The 22,888-nt window shown below is 46.3% G+C and overlaps 1 protein-coding gene across 1 annotated transcript; it reads left to right on the top strand.

The window, feature by feature from the left end:
• Nucleotides 1–1,173: 1,173 nt before the first annotated feature.
• Nucleotides 1,174–17,237, top strand: LOC308675958 (carbonic anhydrase-related protein 11-like; the record flags this gene model as incomplete). The annotated part of the gene is made up of 9 exons (XM_081341639.1): nt 1,174–1,399; nt 2,248–2,322; nt 5,982–6,124; nt 8,766–8,951; nt 10,242–10,337; nt 10,450–10,522; nt 11,579–11,733; nt 11,869–12,034; nt 17,203–17,237. The coding sequence occupies exons 1-9, from the start codon at nt 1,327–1,329 to the stop codon at nt 17,235–17,237; spliced, it is 1,002 nt and encodes a 333-aa protein (XP_081197765.1). The 5' UTR covers nt 1,174–1,326.
• Between the last annotated feature and the right edge of the window lie 5,651 nt (nt 17,238–22,888).

Here is a 22,888-nt window from a genome sequence, read left to right as displayed (position 1 = left end):
AAGAGAAATGTTATCTCACTGCATCAAGGTAAGTTGAGATCACCAATTTCGGGGAATCCACCCCCCCCCTCTTTCAATCCACCTTAAAAGATCTCCCTCCCCTTCCCTCCCTCCCTCCCTCAATTGCATCTCCCCGGGGTCCCCTGGGTGTGAGGAAGGGAAAGAGAGGAGAGAAGATCTGTGCATTTTAGGAGGGAGGGGGGAGGGTGAGGGGGGAGGCGGCTTTGGGTAGGAGATGCAGAGAAGGAAGAGAGAGAGAAAAAACGGGGCGAGGGAAGAGTAAGAGAAGGGGAGACCGAGAGGAAAAGAGGGGGAAAGAGAGAGAAGGGGGTGGGGAAGAGATCTGAGATAAGGCAGGGAAGCCAACCCTCTATTAAGAAGAAGTGGGGAGAGAAGGAAGAACGACCCAGGAGGACGGCAGAGGGGAGACTGGAGGAGCGATTGCAGAGAAAGGGAAGGTGGAAGGAGAAGAGAAAGAGTGAGAGGGGAGGAACGTAAGAAAAAAAAGTGGGGGGGGGAGGAGAGAAAGACAGGTGGAGAATGAAAAGCTAGAAGAGCAGAGGGAGGGAAAGCAGAAGGTAAGCCGGGGGAAAGAAAAAGGGGCAGCGCGGAAGAGGCTAGTCCGCTGGGAGGCAGGGAGAGGCGGTGGGAAAGGAAGGAAGGAAGGAAGGAAGGAAGGAAGGAAGGAAGGAAGGAAGGAAGGAAGGAAGGAAGGAAGGAAGGAAGGAAGGAAGGGAGAGTGAGACAGAAGTAAAGTTAAGGACGCCTCGCGGGCAGCAGCATCTCCTTCCCGCCACCCTCCGGATCCAGTCCCAGCGACCCCAGCCGCGGAGCGGGCAGTCCCGCCACTCCGGCGCCTGGGTGTTGGGGGGGGGGGGAAGAGAGAGGACGAGGCGGTGGAGGGGAGGCAAGCTCTTCCACCCACCCACCCACCCACCTCCCGGCGTGCAAACTCTTCACGGCCGGAGCTCCTTCGCCTCCCCGGACGCCACCCGAGCATCTTCCGCATCTAATTGACGTGGGCGGCGGGCGGGGGGGGGGGGAAGGAGGGGAGTTGGTGGTTATCCCCGGGAGAAAGGGCGGGAGAGGAGGAAGATGGAGGCGTCGAGGAAAGAGACCTAGGGAGCGGGAAAGCGAGAGGGCATGGAAAGGGCAGGGGGCTTCCGAGGATGAGGGCTCGCTCGCGGGGCGCATAAGGGCCGGCCGCCAGGAGGCTCGACTTCCGCCTCTCTCCGGAGCCTCTGAACGGGGTCTTTGCCGCGGGATGCTGAGGAGGGGGCAGCTCAGGCTTTAAGCCCCCCCCTCTCCCTCTCCTGACCCACCAGGATGTGGACCGGACCTGGCAGGGGGCTCTGCCTGCTGGGAGCGCTGGTGCTGCTGAGAGCAACTTGTATGGCTGGTAAGAGAGAAAGTGGGGGGCGGGAGGGGGGGCGAGAAAGAGAGATTGGCTTGGAATGGTGTTTTGGGGGGGCTGGGGAGGGGGCGAGAGATTGAATTGTTTGTTGTAAAAAGAAAGGGATTTCTCTGGAACAAAAGGATGAAGGCAGTCCCAGTGGAATCCCAGTCAGGGGTAACTCTTCCTCACCTCTGTCCCGATCTATATACATGCAAAGGGGGGGGGGGAAATTTCATTCATATTTGTGAGCAGGGGAGTGCGTCTGCCGCTTCATTTATGGACATCCGTTAATCGGAGATAAAATCAGTTGTTCTGAGGGGGAAATTTCTCTTGTCACGTTCTTTCCCGTTCACTCTCGCTTTTTAAATCCCTCTTCTGGAAATGCATCTTTTCCAACACCTGATCAGCCACAGCTTAAATTGCTCCCCAGGCTGAGATCCCACCTGTGCTGTTCTTTTTCTCAGCCTCAGGGCATGACCTGAAGAAATGGCACCCGACGACGAGCGAGAGGCAAAAGTGTCTCTGGGCATGTGAAGTATCTTTCTCCATATGCCATACTGTTGAGGGGCAGCTTTGATTTGTTCTCATCTGACAGGTTTCCAGTGGCTGGGGATGTAGCCTGCCAGTCTGAGTATCTATCTATTGTCTTAACATTTCAGCATTTGCACTTTGAGTTCTGGACAGTCTACTCAGGAAGGACAAAGAGAAGGAAAAGAAGTTTAGATAATCTTTATGACAAGGGGTGATAAACAGAAAGATGTGTGCCATTTCTTTGCTCCTGTCCTCTCACCAACTGCCTTTGCTAATTTACCGTTTCTCCATCCATCTTCCTCTCCTTCCTCCCTTTCTAGTGCAATTTGTTCCTGCAAAGACCTACGAGGACTGGTGGGCATACAAGGAAACACTTCACGGAAGCTTTGTGCCAGGTACAAAATTCTCCATGCCTGGATAGTGGTAGTGGAGAACGCTCCAAAGAACAAAGAATAGCTTGTCTTCTTTAGATGCCTTCTAGATACCATCATCCTAGATGTTCCTTCCAGGTTTGTGACCTCTCCATGAGGGAGACATTTCTTGTGACCGAAACATGTATTGGGGGCCAGTGAATATCCTTCATGTTTAATACATGTCTTTATTTGTTTTCTTACTACATCCTATTGACCAATGCTATATGGTTTACAGCCACAGGATATTGTAAAGATCAGCAGCTGAATCTGAACTGATATTTCTCCTTTTGACTGATGATTTCAAAGAGAGTTCAGCAAAAAAACACAAACCCACTTGCTTTGAATTCAGAAATCTAGCTAAAAGGTTCAAAGAGTGATTGACAAGAAAACTTACGCTGGAAACTCTGATGTTACTTCCAACATGGTGCCATCCAGATGTGCTGGACGATCCTTTCTAAGATTCCCTGATGGCATGGAAATTTTGGGAAATATAGACCAACACATTTGGATTTTACTCGGTTTGGGGACAAATGACCCAATCATTTCAAATGATTTAAAGGAGCTTCTTACATTCTTAAAGCTTAGCTAGGGGGCAGCACTAAGCCAAATTTGGCTAGTTTCAAAAGGCTTAGCAGAGTTGGACCTGGCTTGTATTCGTAGAACAGACTATTAGGAAACTCTAAGGCAGGAGTCTTCAAACTTGGCCTTTTTATGACTTGTGGACTTCAACTCCCAGAATTCCTCAGCCAGGCATGCCTGGCTGAGGAATTCCACAAGTCATAAAAGGGCTAAGTTTGAAGACCCCTGCTCTAAGGAATTTGGCTAGCCTGGAAAGTAGAAAAAAAGCTTCCAAGTATCATTGCCAAGATATTGATATGGCAGTTCCCATAAAGTCACTAGGAGTCAACCTTGACTCAAAAAAAAATCCCTTTAGCTTTACTTGCCATTATTATTATTATGGAAGGTTAGAGGGGCCAAGAAGACAGACTGTGTATTAGTGGTTTAAATGTTTATTTTTATTTTGGGGGAAATGGTTCTATTTATGCCCAAGCTGGGGGATGCTTCCATGATAATGAGGCATTCCTCTGATTGCTGATGCATTCCTCTGATTGCTGATGCAGTAGGCCACTATAAGGTCTATCACACTGACCTGCAAGCCTTTAGCATCACTGCCAGAAACGACCCCTTACCCTGATCCATCTAAACATATCTCCAAAAAAAGGGGGAGGGGGTAGAGAGAATGGGGAATTGTCACAAAGGAGGCCAAATGGAAAGATTAAAATCCTCTGACCTGGCAGGCAATTTGATATCTGCAGATAGTTCAAAATTGAACTATATAGAAAATGACCAAATGTATGATGAGAGAGATGACAGACCAGCAGGCTGATAAAGGAACTTGATTGCTGGAACATATTCTGTGTTAAGAATTTTTGCTCCTGTGATGACATTCCTAAGCCCAATTTTAAAAGTTTGCTTTTTTTGCCATATCTCAGTCAGAACCAACACAATCTTTCACATTGGCCGTTTAATAAATTCAACACATCCTTTATTTAATAGGAAGGCATGCCTTCCTCTCATCAGTTGACGTAAAAGAGTGTGTCCAAGGGTAAATCAACATCTGATAATAGTGGGGATGGGGTGCAGGCAGGGGTGTTTGTGCAGGGAGAGGGACAACAAATTTAAGATGGTGGCCATAATCATATGCTTTTATATTATGGTACAGTTGCCACAGACATAAACAAGGAGTGATATTTTGATTACATGATGGTGGTGACCACAATATTGATTTTTGGGGCCTTCTCCCCACAGATTCCTTTGGGCGTGAGGGAATACATCCCTTGATCAGGAATGGACTGTTGGTTGGTTTCTCACCCTGCTGTTTGAAAGCATTGATGGCTTTTCTCCTTCTCATTCCTGTTCCATCTCATTTCTCCGCCAGGATTAGATCACCTTCCCTTTCTCCTTCCCCTCCAGGGCTCTTGGCTTCTTCCAAACTTCCAAACATGGTGATGGGGGAAACCAATTCCCCGTTTCATTTAGGCAGGTTTGGTCCACGCAAATTGGAGCACATCTGCATAATTTATTCTGAGCTCAGGAATGGGGGTTTCCTCAGGGTGGGATGTTGGCTCCCCTTCTAGGCAGCCCGTTAGAAGGGGAGGCCAGAGGAGAACAGCTGTCTCAGGTGTTACCCCCCTCATCTGTCGAAGGCTGGGGATGCCGCGCAGAGTCCCAAGGGTGGTGGTGCCGAGGAAGAGAAATGTTGTTGTGGTCTTCCTGTGAGGGAGGGGACGCGGCTGGGGGAAGAGCGCTACTGCGCCACAGCTGTACACAGTGCAGAGCTAAGGTGGGGGCTGGGCTCAGCTTGGCAACTGCAAGAGGCTGCATTAATATTTAATATCTCCCTTGCTTGTTCCAACAATGCAGCGAACAGGAGGCGAAGAGAAACAGTCACAGTAGATGGGTGGGTGGGTGCGTGGCTGGCTGGCTGGGCTGATGGGGTGGGCTTGTGAGTGTGTGGCATAAAGCCACGGGGTTCTCTTCTTCCATCACCCCACCCACTCGACCTGGCTGGGGGAAGGTGGAAAAAGCCCTGATTGGAAAGGGAAAAATAAATAATTAAGTGTACACATATAGATGAGGATACAAAGATCTGCCAGAACCATTGAGGGGCTGAGACTGCAACAAGCTGGCAAACACACGTACAAAAATGAAGTATGCCCAGGAAAGACAGCCTTAGAAACATAGTTTGACTAAATGGCACGCATACACATTTTCTCCAGAGAGGAGGAGGATACTAAAAAAATCTCTGTATTTGTGCAGGCACACACTTACTTCAGTGTATACCTTTTGTGTGTATTGATTCTAATGCACCACCTGATGACAATTTGCATTCTGTCAAAATAACACCGTCTTGCCCATCCTGGTGGCTTATGGCTCCTATGATCCTTGGGCTGGGGAGGATGGACATTGCTGTCAGCAGAACTGCCTGTATCTATTTGGGACTCTCTGAGGCAACCCAAGAACAGCTACAACAATATCACGCCTATTCAGGAATATCTCCTAAGGCAGCTCAGGAATGATCCTGGGAATTGGAGACACATGTTTGCCCTACTGATTTTATGTTTGCAAAAGCAGGAGGATCTTCAGGAAAGGCTGTGGCCATTTCCAGCATCCCTGCCCCATTGCTGCCCTTCAGTGCATGGGATTTAATCCTACATTGATTTGCAGTTCCATCCAGCTTCTCTTCTGTATTGTGGTTCTTTACATTAGCTATGTGCACAGATGCAACCAGAGGAGGAGGAAACACACTGAAGTGCTTGTAATCTTCCTTCACCCGCCCACACATATTGGAGGCTGTTTTCAAACAAATGCACACGCACGCACAAACACATACACAGAGGTGCATTTGCTGAATGGCTCCCCTGATGCCAACACTCTCCCTTGCCTGTAATTGCACCCTAGAGAGCCAGGGATAAAAATATTTCCTTGGCTGAGAGAATATGTTTATTCTCTCTCTCTCTCTCTCTCTCTCTCTCTCTCTCTCTCTCTCTCTCTCTCTCTCTCTCTCTCGCTCTCTCTCTCGCTCTCTCTCTCGCTCTCGCTCTCGCTCTCTCTCTCTTTTGCTCTCTCTCTCTCTTTAGGTCCTCCCTTCTGGGGTCTTGTGAATTCAGCATGGAGCCTCTGTGCCATTGGCAAACGCCAGTCTCCTGTGGATGTCAACACAAGTCAAATGATTTTTGATCCCTTCCTCCCTCCACTTCGGCTCAGCATTGGTGGAAAAAAGGTGCGTCTGGATGCACACACTGGTCTCTAAGGTTGATGGAGAATAATTCCTCAGCCTCAGCCTTCCTTGTCTGAGGCTGGAATTGGGGCATTGCCTCTCCAAGCCTTCTGGGGAAGGCTATCCTCGCAAGCCTCGGTGACCAGGAGTGTAGCTATTATCGTAAAAAAAAATGAGTTGCACTAATGGCTAATTTCTGAAGCACCTAAGTGCAAGTAACTTCACTCAGCATTGAAACATTTGGATTCATTCCAGATTTTCTCATATTACCGTACTGGGTGATAAAATCTGAGATCAACCCTTTTGTTTCGCCCTCCTCAGCTAAATCCCCAAAGTGGCGAGCAAAGAGGAATCTGCTAAAGTCCTGGGAATATCCGCTCCTTCCCTATCCTCCATGGACTCAGAATTCCTAAAGATGCTTTGTTTGCTCCAAGGTTCATGTCTTTGGAAATAGGCCAGGGGGAAAGAATGGCATTCCAGCAATAAAGGGGAAATACAGGCAGTCCTCGAGTTACAACCCTACTGAGACCAGAATTTGGATTGCTAAGCAAGGCAGTCGTTAAGTGAGTCATGCCCAATTTTAGAATCTTTTTTGCCCTGATTGTTCAGCGAATCAATGCAGTTAAGTGAATTGGTTGTTAAGTGAATCTGGCCTCCCAGAGTCATTGACTTTGCTTGTTGGAAACCAGCTGGGAAGTATATAAACGACAATCACAGGACCCCAGAATGCTACAGCAGTTGTAAATACATGCCTGGGGATATTGCAACAGTCATAAGTGTGAGGACTGGTCATAAGTCATTTTTAAAAATGCCATTGTAACTTCAAATAGTTGCTAAACAAATGGTTGTAAGTCGAGGACTATTTGTATATCCTGCCATTCCTTCAGGAGCTGAAGGCAGTATATGTAACACACCCTCCTATTTTCCCCCACAATCACAATCCTATAAGGCAGGTTGGCTGAGAGAAGGGGACTGGCCCCAACCCCTCTCCCCCAGGGACCTTGTATGGCTGAAGCGGAACTGGAACCCATTTCCAAGTCCAACCTTTTTGATATAATATTTTATGTAATACAGCAACTGCATTTTGTTAAACCCAAGTTTAGGGTTTGGAGAGTTTTGCAAGTCCAGTTATCCCAGTTTTCTTTCCCAGTCAGGGAAAGGAATGATATCTTCTCTGCCCTCACCAACATGCTGCCAACTGTTTTTGTCACATCTCAAGGGGCACTGGGTCTGTTCAGAGGTCATGGTGAACCATAAACTGGGTTTGTTTAGCAGCAAAAGTATCCCAGACACCCATTTTATGATCTGTAACCAAACGAAGTTCAGCTGTCAAGACACAAACATCATAGAAGGAAGTTGATCTGTAGAGAAAGTGCTACTTTACATGTCCCTGACCATGAAACAGGTTGCAAACAGGTTGCAAGGAGCATTAGCCTTCAACAATGTGGAAGGAGTTGATTTTTAATAGATGACATCATCATCAGTAATAGTAATAATCATTATTGTAGATCAGGGGTGTCAAACTGGTGGCCCACAGGCCAGATGCGTCACACGCAGGCCACACCCACCCTGGCTCTGCAAAGGCAAAAAATGTGGCAATACGTCATGGTACATCGCGTGACGTGATTTTGTCAGCTGTATTGTAGATCCACTCTGCTTCCAACAGGCACTTAGTTTCTTTTCCCCCCCTGCAAACAGTGCTATGGAGGGCAGTTCAGTCATGTCCCTCATTAATGTCTGGAATATGGAGGAGATGAGGGTATTATATAAGCAAGTCCTCTCTTCAGTCACAGCCTGGCAGGGCTCCATGGTCATCAAGGAACTCTGGGAGGTGAACCAGCAGAAATGATGGCTGAAGTGCATGTGGCAGAAAACAAGAAAACGAGGTTGTGCTCAGGGCCACGTATGGTGATACAAGTGGCACAACCAATTCGCTGCAGGACAAGAGTTACACTAATAGCGAAGACGTAGATGAATAGAATTAGTAAAGAGAGGCTGCCAAAGGAGAGACAAAATAAAATGCGAAGGACAAAAATTAAAATAATTTTTTCCATTATTTTAAATAATTGAATTGTTGAATTGTCCTCAGTGAATTGTCCTGTGGCGAGTTGGCCGCGGTGAATTGGCTATGCCTTAAACTGGCGCTCTTTAAGGCAACCTTTGGGGGCACGATAGGACTGAAGATGCCCTCTGGGAGCGCCACGACAAGTATGCTAAACATTTCACTGACAAAACCAGCTCGTGTTCATTCCATGTTGGTAGAAGACAGTAGGACATGGTCTTCCAAGTTGATCTGGAAGTCTTCACCTTTGCAGATTGATGCTGGAGACTGACCAGCTGCCAGCTGACCAGCTGCCTGGCTTCTTCAGACTGTTAAGAGGTAGGATAAACAGTTGGATTTTGGAAGATGAGTAATGCCCCTGAGGAAAAGGGTGATGTCTGCTTCCTTGAAATAGGTGATGATGACAATGCTCCTTTTTGATCCAGCACTGGTAAAGAACGTCTCTCCAAATCATCAACCTTCCCTTTTTTAGGAAAAGTTTTGCAGAAGATGCTGGGATGGCAACTGGAAAGTTATCGGAATACCCTGTAAGTGATACTGTGTGGAAATAGCCGCTATTGTCACTATTGTCTCCTCCTGCAGATTAGTGGAACCATGTACAACACAGGCCGACATGTCTCTTTTCGTCCAGATCCAGTACAACTGGTTAATGTTTCAGGAGGACCCCTGCCATACAGTCACCGGCTCCAAGAAATACGGCTGCATTTTGGCAGTGAAGATGGATTTGGCTCAGAACACCAGATAGATGGTGACAGCTTTTCTGCTGAGGTGAATACAACTCTTGTTCAAACAGGAGTAACACCACTGAAGGGGTCCTCTGCAGATTTGCTTAAAAGCTTTGTCAGGGGTGTTGATGGGAGGGGGAGGGTGGTCAAAATCCGCAAGATGGCAAGGGTGGCAAGAAAAGAGAGAGGGAGGGAGGGAGAATCCTAGAAAAGTCCCTTTTTTACATTGGCCACTCTAGGACTTTGCCTCTCTGTTGGGAGCAAGAAGAGAGGGTAGCTTACCTCCTGGTAGTCCTCTTTTTTCTTTGCGTGTCTCAGCTGAGGAAGAGTTAGTTTAGTTTGAAACAACCTCAGGGCTTTCTTGGGCTAAAATTAATCTCCCGTAGCTCTGCAGTTGACTGCTTTGTAGTGTTCAGCTACCCATTAGCCCCAGTCATTTAAATAGGTTATGCAAACAGGCCCAGCTTATATATACTGGTACTGAGGTAAAAATTAGTTTTGCTTGTATTAGAATGCAAATTTATCTCACAATTTTGGGTAAGCGGTACCACAAATCACCTCAGAATTATTGTTGGGCTTAGCTGCATGTGGTGTGTTTCCTCTTGCTCCTTGTCTTCATCTAATGAGAACTTTTTAATACCAGACCATGATAGTACAAAAATGCACCACATTAGGAAGAATTGTCTGCAATAACTGTATTAAGCAAAACTGTAAACAAAAACAAATGTTTCAAGAAGTATGCTTTAAGAAGAGATATAAATTCTTGACAGTTCTGAAGTTTATTGAATTGAATTTGACAGCCAAACAAAGTAAATAAAGATTTACTTATTTACAAATATTTACCTATTAAACAAATGTATATGGCCAGCCAGATCATACACAGGTGACGTTGGGTGGTTCACAACATTAAAATTTCACAACATAAAAACCCACAAAACCCCACCTCACCCGTGTCAACAACAGAATCAAATCAACCTCTTGATGGGCTATATCTCCATTTGTGGTGCCCAAGCCCCCTGACAAAACCACAACTTCAGGAACTTTTGGAAAAGGAACAGGGTGGCGGGGGGGGGCAATCATACTTCGGGGAGAATGATGTTCCCTAGAGAGGCCCACCACCAAGAAGGCCCTTTTTCATGGTTTCACCAGATGTACATCTCTACTAGATGGGGCCTATACCATACCCTGACTTTCCATCCTGGTGAGCTGGGTGGATATAATAGGGGAGATGCAGCCTTTTGAATAGCCTGACTCCAAAGCCATTTGTAACATTACTTTTACTAAGCAAAACTGAACTGGAAAGAATCCCTTTTTCCTTTGTCCTTTCCCTTAGGTGCAATTGATCCACTACAACCAAGAACTCTACCCCAATATTTCCGAGGCTTCACGCAATCCCAATGGTTTAGCTGTCATTTCTATCTTTGCCAATGTAAGTGCATTGCTGCGACTGCAAGGGGGCATCAGGTGGGGCTTGAATAGGCAAGGGGAGATGGGAATTTAGGCAGCAAGGTACAATACCTTGGATGGATTTCCACTTGCAGATTGGACCAAATCCTAACTCTTTCCTGACCAGGCTGTTAAACCGAGAAACGATTACCCGGATCTCCTATAAGAGTAAGTGGAGCGAGTATGAAAGATGTGGATCATATAAGGAAGCTGTTTGCAAAAGTGGCCGAGAGTTGAAAACTTATATTTTTAAGACTGGAGGGGACTAAGTAGGAATTAATAACACAAGGATTCCTCTTGGAATATTGATGTTAGCAAAGCTTGACTGTATCCAGTAGCTTCTTTACTTCAACAAAAGATTTAGGGAGGAGAAGACTGTTGGAATATGACAGCTTTAAGTTTTGGAATACATGTTTCTGTGGCCAAATAGTAGAACTGCTACTTTTGATGGGTTATTCATTAGTATTTATTTATTTAGCATATGGCATATCATACATGGACTTGCAGAATATGTTAACATGTCACCTAGAGATTAAAAAAAACACAATTAAATATGAATGCTAAAAAGATCTACATTCAGATACCTGTTCTGTACCAGCCTGCTACCGGCCCTGCAGCAAAAGCAGGGATGACCCCTTTACAAACGGTAAGAGGCTGGAATAAAGCCTGCCAAATTTATTCACATAAAACAAGAGCAAGACAAGACACCAACCATAAAACACGAGCTAAGACGCAGGAACAATCCAAGCGGTTGCCTTCAGCAAACCAGTCCTCCCACACATTCCCCTTAAATACAGTTCAGGGCATGGCCTCTCTCTGCCTCCTTCCGAGGTGCCCCATTGCCTTCCTCTGTCTACTCCTAACCGACTGCCTCCTGCGTCGGGCGTCCTTGAACAGGGCCAGCTGTGGGTCATCTTCATCCACGCTGTCAGGCTCACACAGCTGGGTCTGCGTCGTGACCAGATGAGAGGGGCCTTGCTGGGAGCTATCATCAGCAAGATCTTCAACCCCCTCAGCAAGGTCTTCAACACCCCCCTCCTCCTCTGAGTCGTCCGACCCAACTGCTGAACCCACAGGCTGACCCTGAATCACAACAATACCAAGGTCTGAGCAATTCATTAGTTTTTTTGGAAGTACCAGAAAGATTACAACTGGTAACTAAATGGATTTTTTAGCAGAATTCTGCCCGCCTTCTTAAAGTAGCCATGATACCTATTTCAACAGATGATGCTTATCTTCTACACGATCTGAGCCTTGAAGACCTTTATCCAGAGACATTTGGTTTTATCACTTACCAAGGATCCATGTCAACCCCTCCGTGCTACGAAACAGTCACCTGGATTCTCATTGACCGTCCCATCAATATTACCTCCGTTCAGGTAGGTCCCTAGGACCCATCAATGCTGGACAAATACTCTTTAACCTCCCTTTTGTCATTTCCCTGCCTTCCCCATTGCTGTCCTGGTGTCCTCCACCATTCCTGAGCACTTGTTTCCCATCCCTCTGTTCTTCAGATTCACTCCCTTCGTCTTCTCAGTCAGAATCTCCCTTCTCAAATTTTCCGGAGCATGAGTGACAACTCGAGACCTCTCCAGCCCCTTTTACACCGAAGCCTTCGGGGCAACCGAGACCCACAGCGCCCCACTAAACGTTGCAAAGGAGCCTCGTACAGGCTACATGGTATGCGACCCAGGAATCCCATATTAGGAGCTCTTCCACTACACTCCCATTCCACTTCTTTATTTTGAGTCTTTCTTCTTTTTTTAAGTTTTCCTAAAGTTGCTCAAACTGGAAGATCTTTTTCCTTTTTACCATCTCAAGTTCCCTTATTTGGTTGAGTGGGTAGGGGCTAATGCAAAATAAGTTGGGAGTTTCGGGGCTGGGCAATCTGAGTTCCCCCCAGCTTTCATACAAATATATCTACTGTATTTGGGCTGTAAATGTTCAAATGGCAGGAAAGAGATGCAAAAACTCGTCACTTTAGTAGGACCTAGTGGTCATCCATATGTTTGCAGACCAGATCTTGAGCTATAACACTATGGGATATGCCCTGAAACATATAAGCTAGACTGCTGCTCTCAGATGTCACCACGTCACCATCAACGTTGTCACCTTGAAAAGACAACCCAATTGCAACTGGGAAGGGGGGAGTCTTATTTTGTCCTTTAACTGGGGAAGTAAAATGGTTTATCCCAGTTGGAAGATAAGAACAATTGGGAAATAATTTGCGGTCCCCTGTAGTATAGAATGTTTTGATGACTCTGCCCCATCAAGAACTCAACCTGTCAGATTTCAAAAGCCTTTGTGAGAGCCGTGACAACAGGCCTAGGACCTATCCACCTGTCCTTGCCTAGCGCAAAGACCAACCACTAGAATATGATATTGGTTTGTTTGTTTATATTTATTGGCTGCCCATCTTACCATAGAGCAGGGGTAGGCAACCTCAGCTCTTTTATGACTCATGGACTTCAACTCCCAGAATTCCTGAGCCAGGAGTTGAAGTCCATGAGTCATAAAAGAGCTGAGGTTGCCTACCCCTGCCATAGGGTAACTCTGGCAGAATGGGGCAACTTGTCACAGTCAGGTCACTGGGAGACCACTCGCATTGCTCAACTCACCACAGGACAACTCGCTGCGGGACAATTCAACAGTTCAATTTCAATTATTTAAAACAGTTAAAAACACATTTTGAATTTTTGTCATTTCCAGTACATTTTGTCCCTTTCTGGCATTCTTTCTTTAATGCTTCTATTCCACTGTTTCTTTGATATTAGCATAACAGTGAGTTGTCCCGTGGCAAGTTGGCCGAAGCAAGATGGCTGTGGCGAATGAATTGTCATAGATCCAACACTGGGAGGCTTCAGAGTTACATAGAAGCTAAAACATTAAAAAGTTAAAAACAAGCATTAAAACAAAGACAGGTGGAGAGGGTGGGGGGGAGGAAGTGGGATCTGTTACTACTGAATCAACCACCTCTATTGTTTCCACCACTGGGGCCCCAAACTGTCTGGCAAAGCCAAGTCTTTAGGCCCTTACAAAAATATAGGAGGGTTGGGGCCAGCCTCACATTGGGGGGGCAAGATGTTCCAGAGGGCAGGAGCAACAACAGAGAAGGCCTTCCACCTGGACCCCACCAGCCGGAATATTCCGTCTGATGGGACCCACAGCAGGCCTCATCTGCTGGCACGAGTGGTACGGGGTAATCCCGGTGGGGTGAGATGGTTCCACAAGTAGCCTGGACCCAGGCCGTGAAGGGCTACCTTCCTCTAGCCATCCTGAGCCCAGCAGGAAGGCCTCACCCACATAACAAAGCAGCATTCTCCAACCCCTGTTGGTGCAAAAAGCTGGGGGGGGACAACCGGTCATCTGCCTTCTGTACTTCATTTCATTGTAGGCCAACACACACCTAGTGTGTGCTGTGGCAAGCGCACCTCCATGTCTCCAGTCATTAATCATCATCCTCCATGTCCATTTCATCCTAGGCTGCTATACTGGGGAAATTATGAACCGTTTGGAGATTTATTTACTTTTTATCGATTTTTTTTCTTTAACTTACTCGCTTTGTTTCTTTTTTAAATCAGCCTTAGGAAAATGACCCAAAGCAGGGAAATGGCAGAGAGACGGGAGGCTGGTGTAGGAGAAGAGGCTGCAAGTAGGCTGTTTGTGTGCATATATGGTTGCACTCATGGGAGTGAAAACACAAGAAAACAAACAAACTTTTAAACTTCTTGACAACTGTAAAGAAAAGGAAGAAAGGCCAGTTCCCACCACCACCCCCTTCCTTACCCCAGTATGGATGTATCTCCCATTTTTCCTGGACTAAAAGACCGTGATGTTTTTGGGTTGCTGAAGCTTTCCTGTCATGCTTATAAGAGCTAGGATTGAGTGCAGGGGCTGGACTGAAATTACCGTATATACTTGAGTATAAGCCGAATTTTTCAGCCCACTTTTTGGGCTGAAAAATTCCACTTCGGCTTATACTCCAGTCAACAAAAAAACTTACCGAGGACTTGTGCGCGGCCGAGGCTTTGGTGCTTCCGAGATCGCGCACACCTCTCCCAAGCCACCGCCATCCGGAGACCTGCCGAAGTTTGGGGAGGTTTGGGGAGGTGCGCGCCTCCCCAAACGTCGGCAGGTCTCCGGACTTCCGCGCCCTGCCTGCCTGCTTCTTTCCGCAGCGGAAAGAAGCAGGCAGGCAGGGCGCGGAAGTCCGGAGACCTGCCGACGTTTGGGGAGGTTCCCCAAACGTCGGCAGGTCTCCGGACCTCCGCGCCCTGCCTGCCTGCTTCTTTCCGCAGCGGAAAGAAGCAGGCAGGCAGGGCGCGGAAGTCCGGAGACCTGCCGACATTTGGGGAGGTGCGCACCTCCCCAAACCTCCCCAAATGTCGGCAGGTCTCCGGACTTCCGCGCCCTGCCTGCCTGCTTCTTTCCGCTGCGGAAAGAAGCAGGCAGGCAGGGCGCGGAAGTCCGGAGACCTGCCGACGTTTGGGGAGGTTTGGGCACCTCCCCAAACGTCGGCAGGTCTCCGGACTTCCGCGCCCTGCCTGCCTGCTTCTTTCCGCAGCGGAAAGAAGCAGGCAGGCAGGGCGCGGAAGTCCGGAGACCTGCCGACATTTGGGGAGGTTTGGGGAGGTGCGCGCCTCCCCAAACCTCCCCAAACGTCGGCAGTTCTCCGGACCTCCGCGCCCTGCCTGCCTGCTTCTTTCCGCAGCGGAAAGAAGCAGGCAGGCAGGGCGCGGAGGTCCGGAGACCTGCCGACGTTTGGGGAGGTTTGGGCACCTCCCCAAACCTCCCCAAACGTCGGCAGGTCTCCGGACTTCCGCGCCCTGCCTGCCTGCTTCTTTCCGCAGCGGAAAGAAGCAGGCAGGCAGGGCGCGGAGGTCCAGAGACCTGCCGACGTTTGGGGAGGTTTGGGGAGGTGCGCGCGCACCTCCCCAAACCTCCCCAAACTTCGGCAGGTCTCCGGACGGCGGCGGCTTGGGAGAGGTGCGCGCGATCCTGGAAGCACCGAAGCCTCGGCCGCGCGCAAGTCCTCGGTAAGCTCCGGGCGGTCACTTGCTTCGCGTCTCCTGAGGGAAGGGGGGGCGACTGGAGCGGGCGTGTTTCCTCGCCTGCTGGGCGCCGCGATTTGCCCGGGGAACGCGCGGGCCCCGAATGGCAGCGTGGAGCGAGGAAGCGGACAGCCAGGGCTTCCCCGAGAGCCGTGGCCACACAGGGTATTCCTGTGTATTCAGGCTTGCAAAATGGCGGATCGAGCCTCTGCTGGCGGCAGAGGCTTGCAGAACGGCGGATCGGCTTATACTCGAGTCAATAACTTTTTCCAGTTTTGGGGGGTGAAATTGGGGGTCTCGGCTTATACTCGAGTCGGCTTATACTCAAGTATATACGGACCCCAAGTTAGTCAGTTTTCCTTTCTTATTTAAGCCAGAGCAAGAAGAGTGAAAGGGATGAACCAGTGAGATGTTCACTTCAGGAAGGAACTCCTGCTTTGTGATACAAGTAGTCCTCGAACCTACCACCGCAATTGAGCCCACCGTTTCTATTGCGAAGTGAGACATTTGTGAAGTGAATTTTGCCCCGCTTTATGACCTTCCTTGCCACAGCTGTTCAGCGAATCACTGTAGCTGTCAAGTCAGTGGCACGGCTGTTAAGCGAATCTGGCTTCCCCCATTGACTTTGCTTATCAGAGGGGTCGCAAAAGGGGATCACTGCAAATTTTCATAAAGATGAGTTGGTTGCCATGTATCTGAATTTTTGATCACGTGACCGTGGGGATGCTGCAACAGGTTATGTGTGTAAAGCAGTCGTAAGTCATTTTTTTTTCTTTCAGTGCTGTTGTAACTTTGAATGGTCACTAAACAAACTGTGGTAAGCTGGGGACTACCTGTACACTCTGAAGGACACAGCTTTGGAAAAGTCAAACGTATCAACAAATAAGTCAAGAGTCAGCGTTTTCTTTGTTATTATTAGTCTGGGCTCATCCAGCCTGTTAAGGCTTTTAGCCTTAGTTAACAAAACACAGATGTTGAGTTGCTCTGATAAAGAAGCTCATTTAGAATATTGTGTTGTCCTGGTCACCCAATGCATAAAGGTCGTGTTTCTCAACCTTAGTAACCTGAAGATCTATGGACTTCAACTCCCAGAATTCCCCAGATAGCTATGCTGGCTGGGGAATTCTGGGAGTTGAAGTCCACACATCTTTTAAGTTGCTAAAGTTGAGTACCGCTGCACTAAGACAATGGCTCGGTTTTCACAGCTCACTGCACTGCAAACAATCCAAGCCTTTTTAGATTACTGAAGTTTTTTTTCTTGAATAACACATAAATCAGTCATTCTTCCAGCCTCTTCAGAGGTCAGAACAGTTAGCTTGAGGATTGGGGCGGGGCTGCCCCACAAAGAACTACCACTGGGCTGGGTTTTGGTTTCCTAAAATAAATAAAAGACCCTCTTGCTAGTCTCCTGAAAAATGATTCTCAAAATCTGCTTGCTTCCGAATGTCACCACTATACAGTATGCACAGATTTGCACTTCTTCAAGGCTTCATAAACCTGTGAAATGGGTGGGGGGGAGGCACAGCAGAGGGGTAAAGGCCCAAACACATTTAATGTAATCTTTGTAATAGAAATTATACACCTACAAAATTAAAAGGAGCACCTTAGGTCACTCAGTCCACTCTCCTGCTTTGTGGGAGAATGGAGATTAAAGCCACCCTGGCAGGTGAGCAAAGGAAATGATTTTTCCAAGATTGGGGCAGGCAGCAGGAAAGATTAACCCTAGAGAATGCAGCTGAAACCAAGGAGACAGTGGTTGCTAATTCTTTTCTTCATCTCTCTTCTTCTTTTTTGCAGTTGATGGAACACAGCCTCCCAAACCAGGCATGTAGTTTTGCTGCAAGCTCCTGGATGTCTAAGTGTGTCCGTCGCTCAAAATGCAGTGTCCAACTGAGGAAGCTACAGCCTCCCATCTCTGAATGATTGCCATAGCTTCCATTGTGGGAAAGGCAATATGTGGGGTACCAGGGAACCAGGCTGGAATTCTTGCCTTGGGGTGTTTGGAAAACTTTGATCGCAATAGGGTTGGGTTGCCAAAAAAAAAGCTTAAACAATGAAATGAGGGCTATTAATTTGCAGAATGTGGCACATCTCCCCCAATGCTATAGCCTAATATTTAAAGAAGGCGGGAGGATCCAGGAGTGTGAGGACTAGAATCTTTGCATTGCCTCCCTGCTAAAGCAAGGCTGTCTGTTCTGGAGATCAAATTTATTCAAAATCTCTATCAGTCATAAATGTTAGGTGGAGGCAATGTACCCCAAATTATATACAGAACTAAACTGTATCAGGCAGACAGTTGTATTCCCAATACTGAATGCACCTTAGAATGTTTCCTTAGAAATGCAGAGGAACATCCTTATAATATCCTGGTGAGACCCCAATATGTTTGGGGAGACATTCTGAGACCCACAGGAGCCTTGGGACGAAAAATTATAGTGGGATAGTTTTCTCCAAGGCTTTAAAATGCCATGAATCTCAGGAAGTTTAAGAGGGGGGGAATTGCATTACATGGCTGTAACCCCACAAACTCTAAGCTTCAATTGTTCTTTTTAAGTAGAGTTAACTTGGAACTTTAATCTGGGTAAAACTTGAGAGAATCTGGGGTGGAAAACAAATGTGATCTCCCTCCCTACTCTATCCTGGGGGGGAAGGGTTGAGAGAACCAATAAAATAAGGGATCTGTGCTTATCACTTCATTCTAAATGGCCTTCAACAGCCCTAACTGTAAAACAGGAGAGGGAATATTTTTATTGCCAAACGAACCCACCTTTTGAATATTGATGAGTATTATTAACTTAAGAAAAACACTGGTTTTCCAAACAAGCTTTGTTTTCTTTGGAGTGATTATTTCATTGAGGCAAGCACTTAATCTGTCACTTTTAAGTGGCAGAGCCCAATTCACACCATGTTGGAATGGTCACACACATATTCAAGAAGGGCCAAGAAAAATTGGTGGCTGCAACTGCATGATTGAAGTGCTGCCCCCTTTTTTGATGTATGTGGGCTGGGCCTGCAAGCCCAAAGTAGGAATATATTTATATTTACATGCGCACCCATATACTGTACATCATGCATATGCATGCATACATAGGAAACTCTGCAATTCTCACATATCGATAGAAGAGAATATTTGTAATCTGAGGGTTGAACTGTGGGGTCCTTGGTGCTGTCTGAACTTGTTTTTTTTCCTTACAGATGTTTCATTACTCAACTAGATAATATCATCAGTGTTAGAAGGAAGCAGGTTTTATTGTCTGTTTATATACAAGTGGCTTGTCCTGTCAGTATTAGTGAGAGTGCTCTAGGTGGTTGCTTAATTAGGCTTTGTTTTCTGCAAGAAAACAACCAATCTCAGAGAAAACCAAGGACCCCACTGTCTCTCTCTCTCTCTCTCTCTCTCTCTCTCTCTCTCTCTCACACACACACACACACACACACACACACACACATGCACTACATGAACACAAGCAAAAGTGTGCCTTCCCCCTACCCTATACAAAGCCTACTCATGCTTTCTAGATAGAACTCTGAGCAGCTATGCAGACTCACATAGTTTTTCAATGACAACCCCTACTCAGTTCAGAATTAAGATTCCTTATAACAGCTCCAAGGAGAGTTGTTTATGGATAAACCGTATGCACAAACTATGCTGGGTGTTGGAGATCCTGATAAAAAAAAATCTACCAAAACTCAAGGGGACCATTGCAAGTACAAAATTAATATACCAGCTCTACGGCCGTAGGCTTTTTGCTTTAAAAAATGTTATATAATGCCCTTCTACTAGTCTCCCGGAACAATTGATAAAATATTATTTCACACCCACCCACTCACCAATGTGGTATAATCTGGCATCAAAAAGATAGAAATGATCCCTCTTTGGCCCTCTGGGTTTTGGGCTGCTTGAGATAACACATCTGGAATCTGATTGAACTGGCAGATCAACCCAACTTCATAACCACAGGATAGCCTTTTTTACTAACTAATATATTGCCAGACAGACCGTGTGATACCCATTCTGTGTTTTCCATTTCATTCTCGCTGCTTCTCTGCAACTGCCTCTTCTTCCCTTATGAGTAAACTGGCCCTGCTGTTCACAAGTACTTGGGTGAGAATTGTATCTGCTGTTCACTCCACCACAATCTTCTCACAACTCTCCACCACAACCCACTCCTCTTTGAGAATCATATCTGTTGGTCACTCCAACACAACCCTCTCTCTGTTAAATACCCTGTTCACACATCTAATTTAGCACTGCAAGTAAAAATGAGCCTTCCTGAGGTAATTTTTGATGCAGCTCAAATATCCACAACTACATACATTTTTAAATGCCAAAGCAGTGGTTAAGAACTCTTGTTTTGGAAGCAAGGCAATTTCAAACTTTCACCTCTGTTTTAAAAGTAGGATGAGCTAAAGGCAGAACTGGTTTAGCAAACCAATCTCTGGGTAACAAGCACACGAGGATTTCTGCCTCTTAGTTTTTCATTCGTTTTCATTCAGAACTTCTTTTCCTCAAAAGAATTGCAAAAAAAATGGTTTTGGTAATTCAGAAATAATTTTTGGCATGGAAGGGCTTGAGCTTTGCTAGTTGAGATATAGTACTGGGAAGATAAATCTTGGAACACTTACCAGTAGACGATTTTATATCGGGCACTTGATGGTGATACTTAAAAAGAAAATCTGATCCTCAAGTCCACATATCATGACTGTGTTTAAAAGAAACAAAAGACCAAAGAGCTGGGATGACTTCTCAGTGATCTCAGCGTTTATCTTACCTCCATCAAAGCCAGTGACTATGTGGTGTTCCATCTAGAGTTTGTGTTTCCTAGTTTGGGGAAGCACAGAGCAGACAAAGCAAATTCCATAACTCAGGAATAAATAGCCAGTGGTGTCCCTGAGAAGTCACAAAAGTTTCACCGGATTTTAATCCAAAGGAGAATTTTTTCCATTCCTGCCTCAGAATTAGACATAGGGTTGGACGAGCATCTGAAGATCCAGGTTTGAATTCTCATCCCATCCCATCTCACTGGTGACTTCAGACCAGTCACATTTCTCAACCTAACCTACCTCAAACAAGAAGGATAAACCACCTTGACTTTGGTAGAAGAATGGACAAATGGACAAAGCAAGGTTTTTATGTACAGTTGTACAATTGTAGTACAAAAGAGTGATTTTCAGCTACAAAGATAAGGAATTTCCTGAAGGCCAGGAAACAGCTTCTTGAGGGTGTCTAGGCTTAACTAAGTAAGTCTGTCAAGTAAACAGGTCCCAAATGCAAGACTGAGATGAGAAATTGTGGTTTGATTGTTCCTTATTCGTTCTGCCCATCTATAGAGTATGCTCTAGCCTTCGAGCACATCGGGATTCACAGCAAATTAATTGCCTCATGAAGATCTGCTTTTCCAACGTTAGAAAAGGAAGCACCGGGTGGATTTCAAGATTTACATTCTACAGAACAGAAATAAATGGTTAGAGTGACCTTATTAACTACCGCTCCCATGGGGCTAGTCATTTCCTGGTGCAAAAAGCAAGAACTGAGAAACTGGGCCATCAGAAATAATTATGAGTAAAGCTGTTACCCCGTAAGACAGAATTACCTGAGGAAAAAAAGAAGTAAGTATGAATCAGCCTAAGATTTAGCCGATGGGAAAATCCGTAAAGATAGATTCTACTGCCCTCTTGTGAAACTTCTTCCTAGTGAGAGCTCTGGACTCTGCAAGTGGGGGGAAGTGCTGTTGTCTAAGATGCAGAAACTCACAACCACAACTGCCCCTTGGAAAAATGCTCAAGGTGGCAGGAGAAAAGAGGAAGGCATCAAAAGCTGGCCTGTTGTGATATAATGGCATCTACCTCTGTAAGCTCCAGCACAGGCAGTCCTCGACTTACAAGAGTTCATTTAGTGGCTGTTCAAAGTTACAACGGCACTGAAAAAAATGACGTAGGAGCGTTTTTTCACAGTCACAACCTTTGCAGCATCCCCTTGATCATGTGAGTCCTACGGGAAAGGGCGGTATATAAATTCAATAAAATTCAAATTCAAAATTCAAACGCTTGGCAACCGGCTCGTATTTGCGACCGTTGCTGTGTGCCCCGAGGTCATGTGATCAGTTTTTGTGATCTTGTCACAAGCAAAGTCAATGGGGAAGCCAGATTCACTTAACAACATGTTCCTAACTTACCAGCCGCGGTGATTCATTTAACGACTGTGACAAGAAAGGTCGTAAAATCAGGCAAAGCTCACTTAACAAACGTTTCACTCAACAACAGAAATGTTGAGCTCAATTGTGGTCATAGGGTGAGGACCACCTGTGTTGAGATAATTCAGTTTTCCTGCTCCTTACTCTACTGCAACCTCTTGACACCCCAGGAATCTTTCTCAGCGTTGCCTATCTATGTCCAAGTGAGTGTAACACTGTCACCCCCAGGGTCAGAGATATCTTCCAAAACATGGGTTTGCCCCCCCCCCCCCGAATCCTTTCAAAATTTACCTTTGGACTATAAAGCCTATTTAGCTAAAATCCACATTCTTGAACATATAAGAACTAAGGAGTTCAATTGCATGACATTAATTTCTAATAGCACTTAAATTCATTCAAGTTTCCCCCCTCAATTAACTCAGTTCTTTTATCTGACATCACCCCCTTTTCTGAGTCTTAACTCCAGCATGCCAATCCAATACCAGCCAAGTGTTACCCTTGACCTAATTAAAGTGGTGCACCCCTGCTTTACTGTAAATACTTGGTCTGCTCTTGGTCTCCTGTTGGGGTAGGGCCAAGATGTGGTGGCCTATTACCATGACAAAGGAGCAGAACTGTCATGGCAACAGGAAATGTTCTGCTTGTTCCCTGAAGTTCTACCCCAGGTGGCTGCAGCTTCAGAAAATGGTGTTAGTCTTATCTCCCCAGGATAACTGGAATCAGAAACCAATGATGCGTTTGAGGAGCAGACATGTCCATCTGTGCTTCTTTAAAAGAAAGAAGCATTGGCTGCCTGACTTTATTTATTATATTATATTTACAATGCAGTTTCCATCATGGATAAGGGGGTTCACAGATAGTAGGTTAGTCTTGCATCTAGGCACTAACCAGATTCAGATGTTCAGCACCATGTATGTTCAAAACCATATCTTGAGACTTAAGATACCAGCACTATAGTTTGGTTACCTCTGGAATCTAATCCATCCCGTCCCACAGACCACTTGAGCTCTGATTTCCTGGCCTTAATGACTGTCCTCACCTAGTCCCATTCTTTTCCCATGAAATTCAGAAGAACCCTCTGAATATCTCCTGTACCTCCCATAGATGTTCCCACTAATCTACGTCTTACACTAGACCAGGGGTAGGCAACCTTGGCTCTTTTATGACTCGTGGACTTCAACTCCCAAAATTCCTGAGCCAGCATGGCTCAGCTTGGAAACCTCTCCCTTTCCCCTCAGCATGGCTGGCTCAGGAATTCTGGGAGTTGAAGTCCACCAGTCATAAAAGAG

The sequence above is a fragment of the Vipera berus genome, assembly GCF_964194415.1.
Source record: "Vipera berus genome assembly, chromosome: W".
NCBI classification, from domain to species: domain Eukaryota; kingdom Metazoa; phylum Chordata; class Lepidosauria; order Squamata; family Viperidae; genus Vipera; species Vipera berus.
Note: the sequence above shows the minus strand (reverse complement) of the source record. Positions and strands in the feature narration are given on the sequence as shown.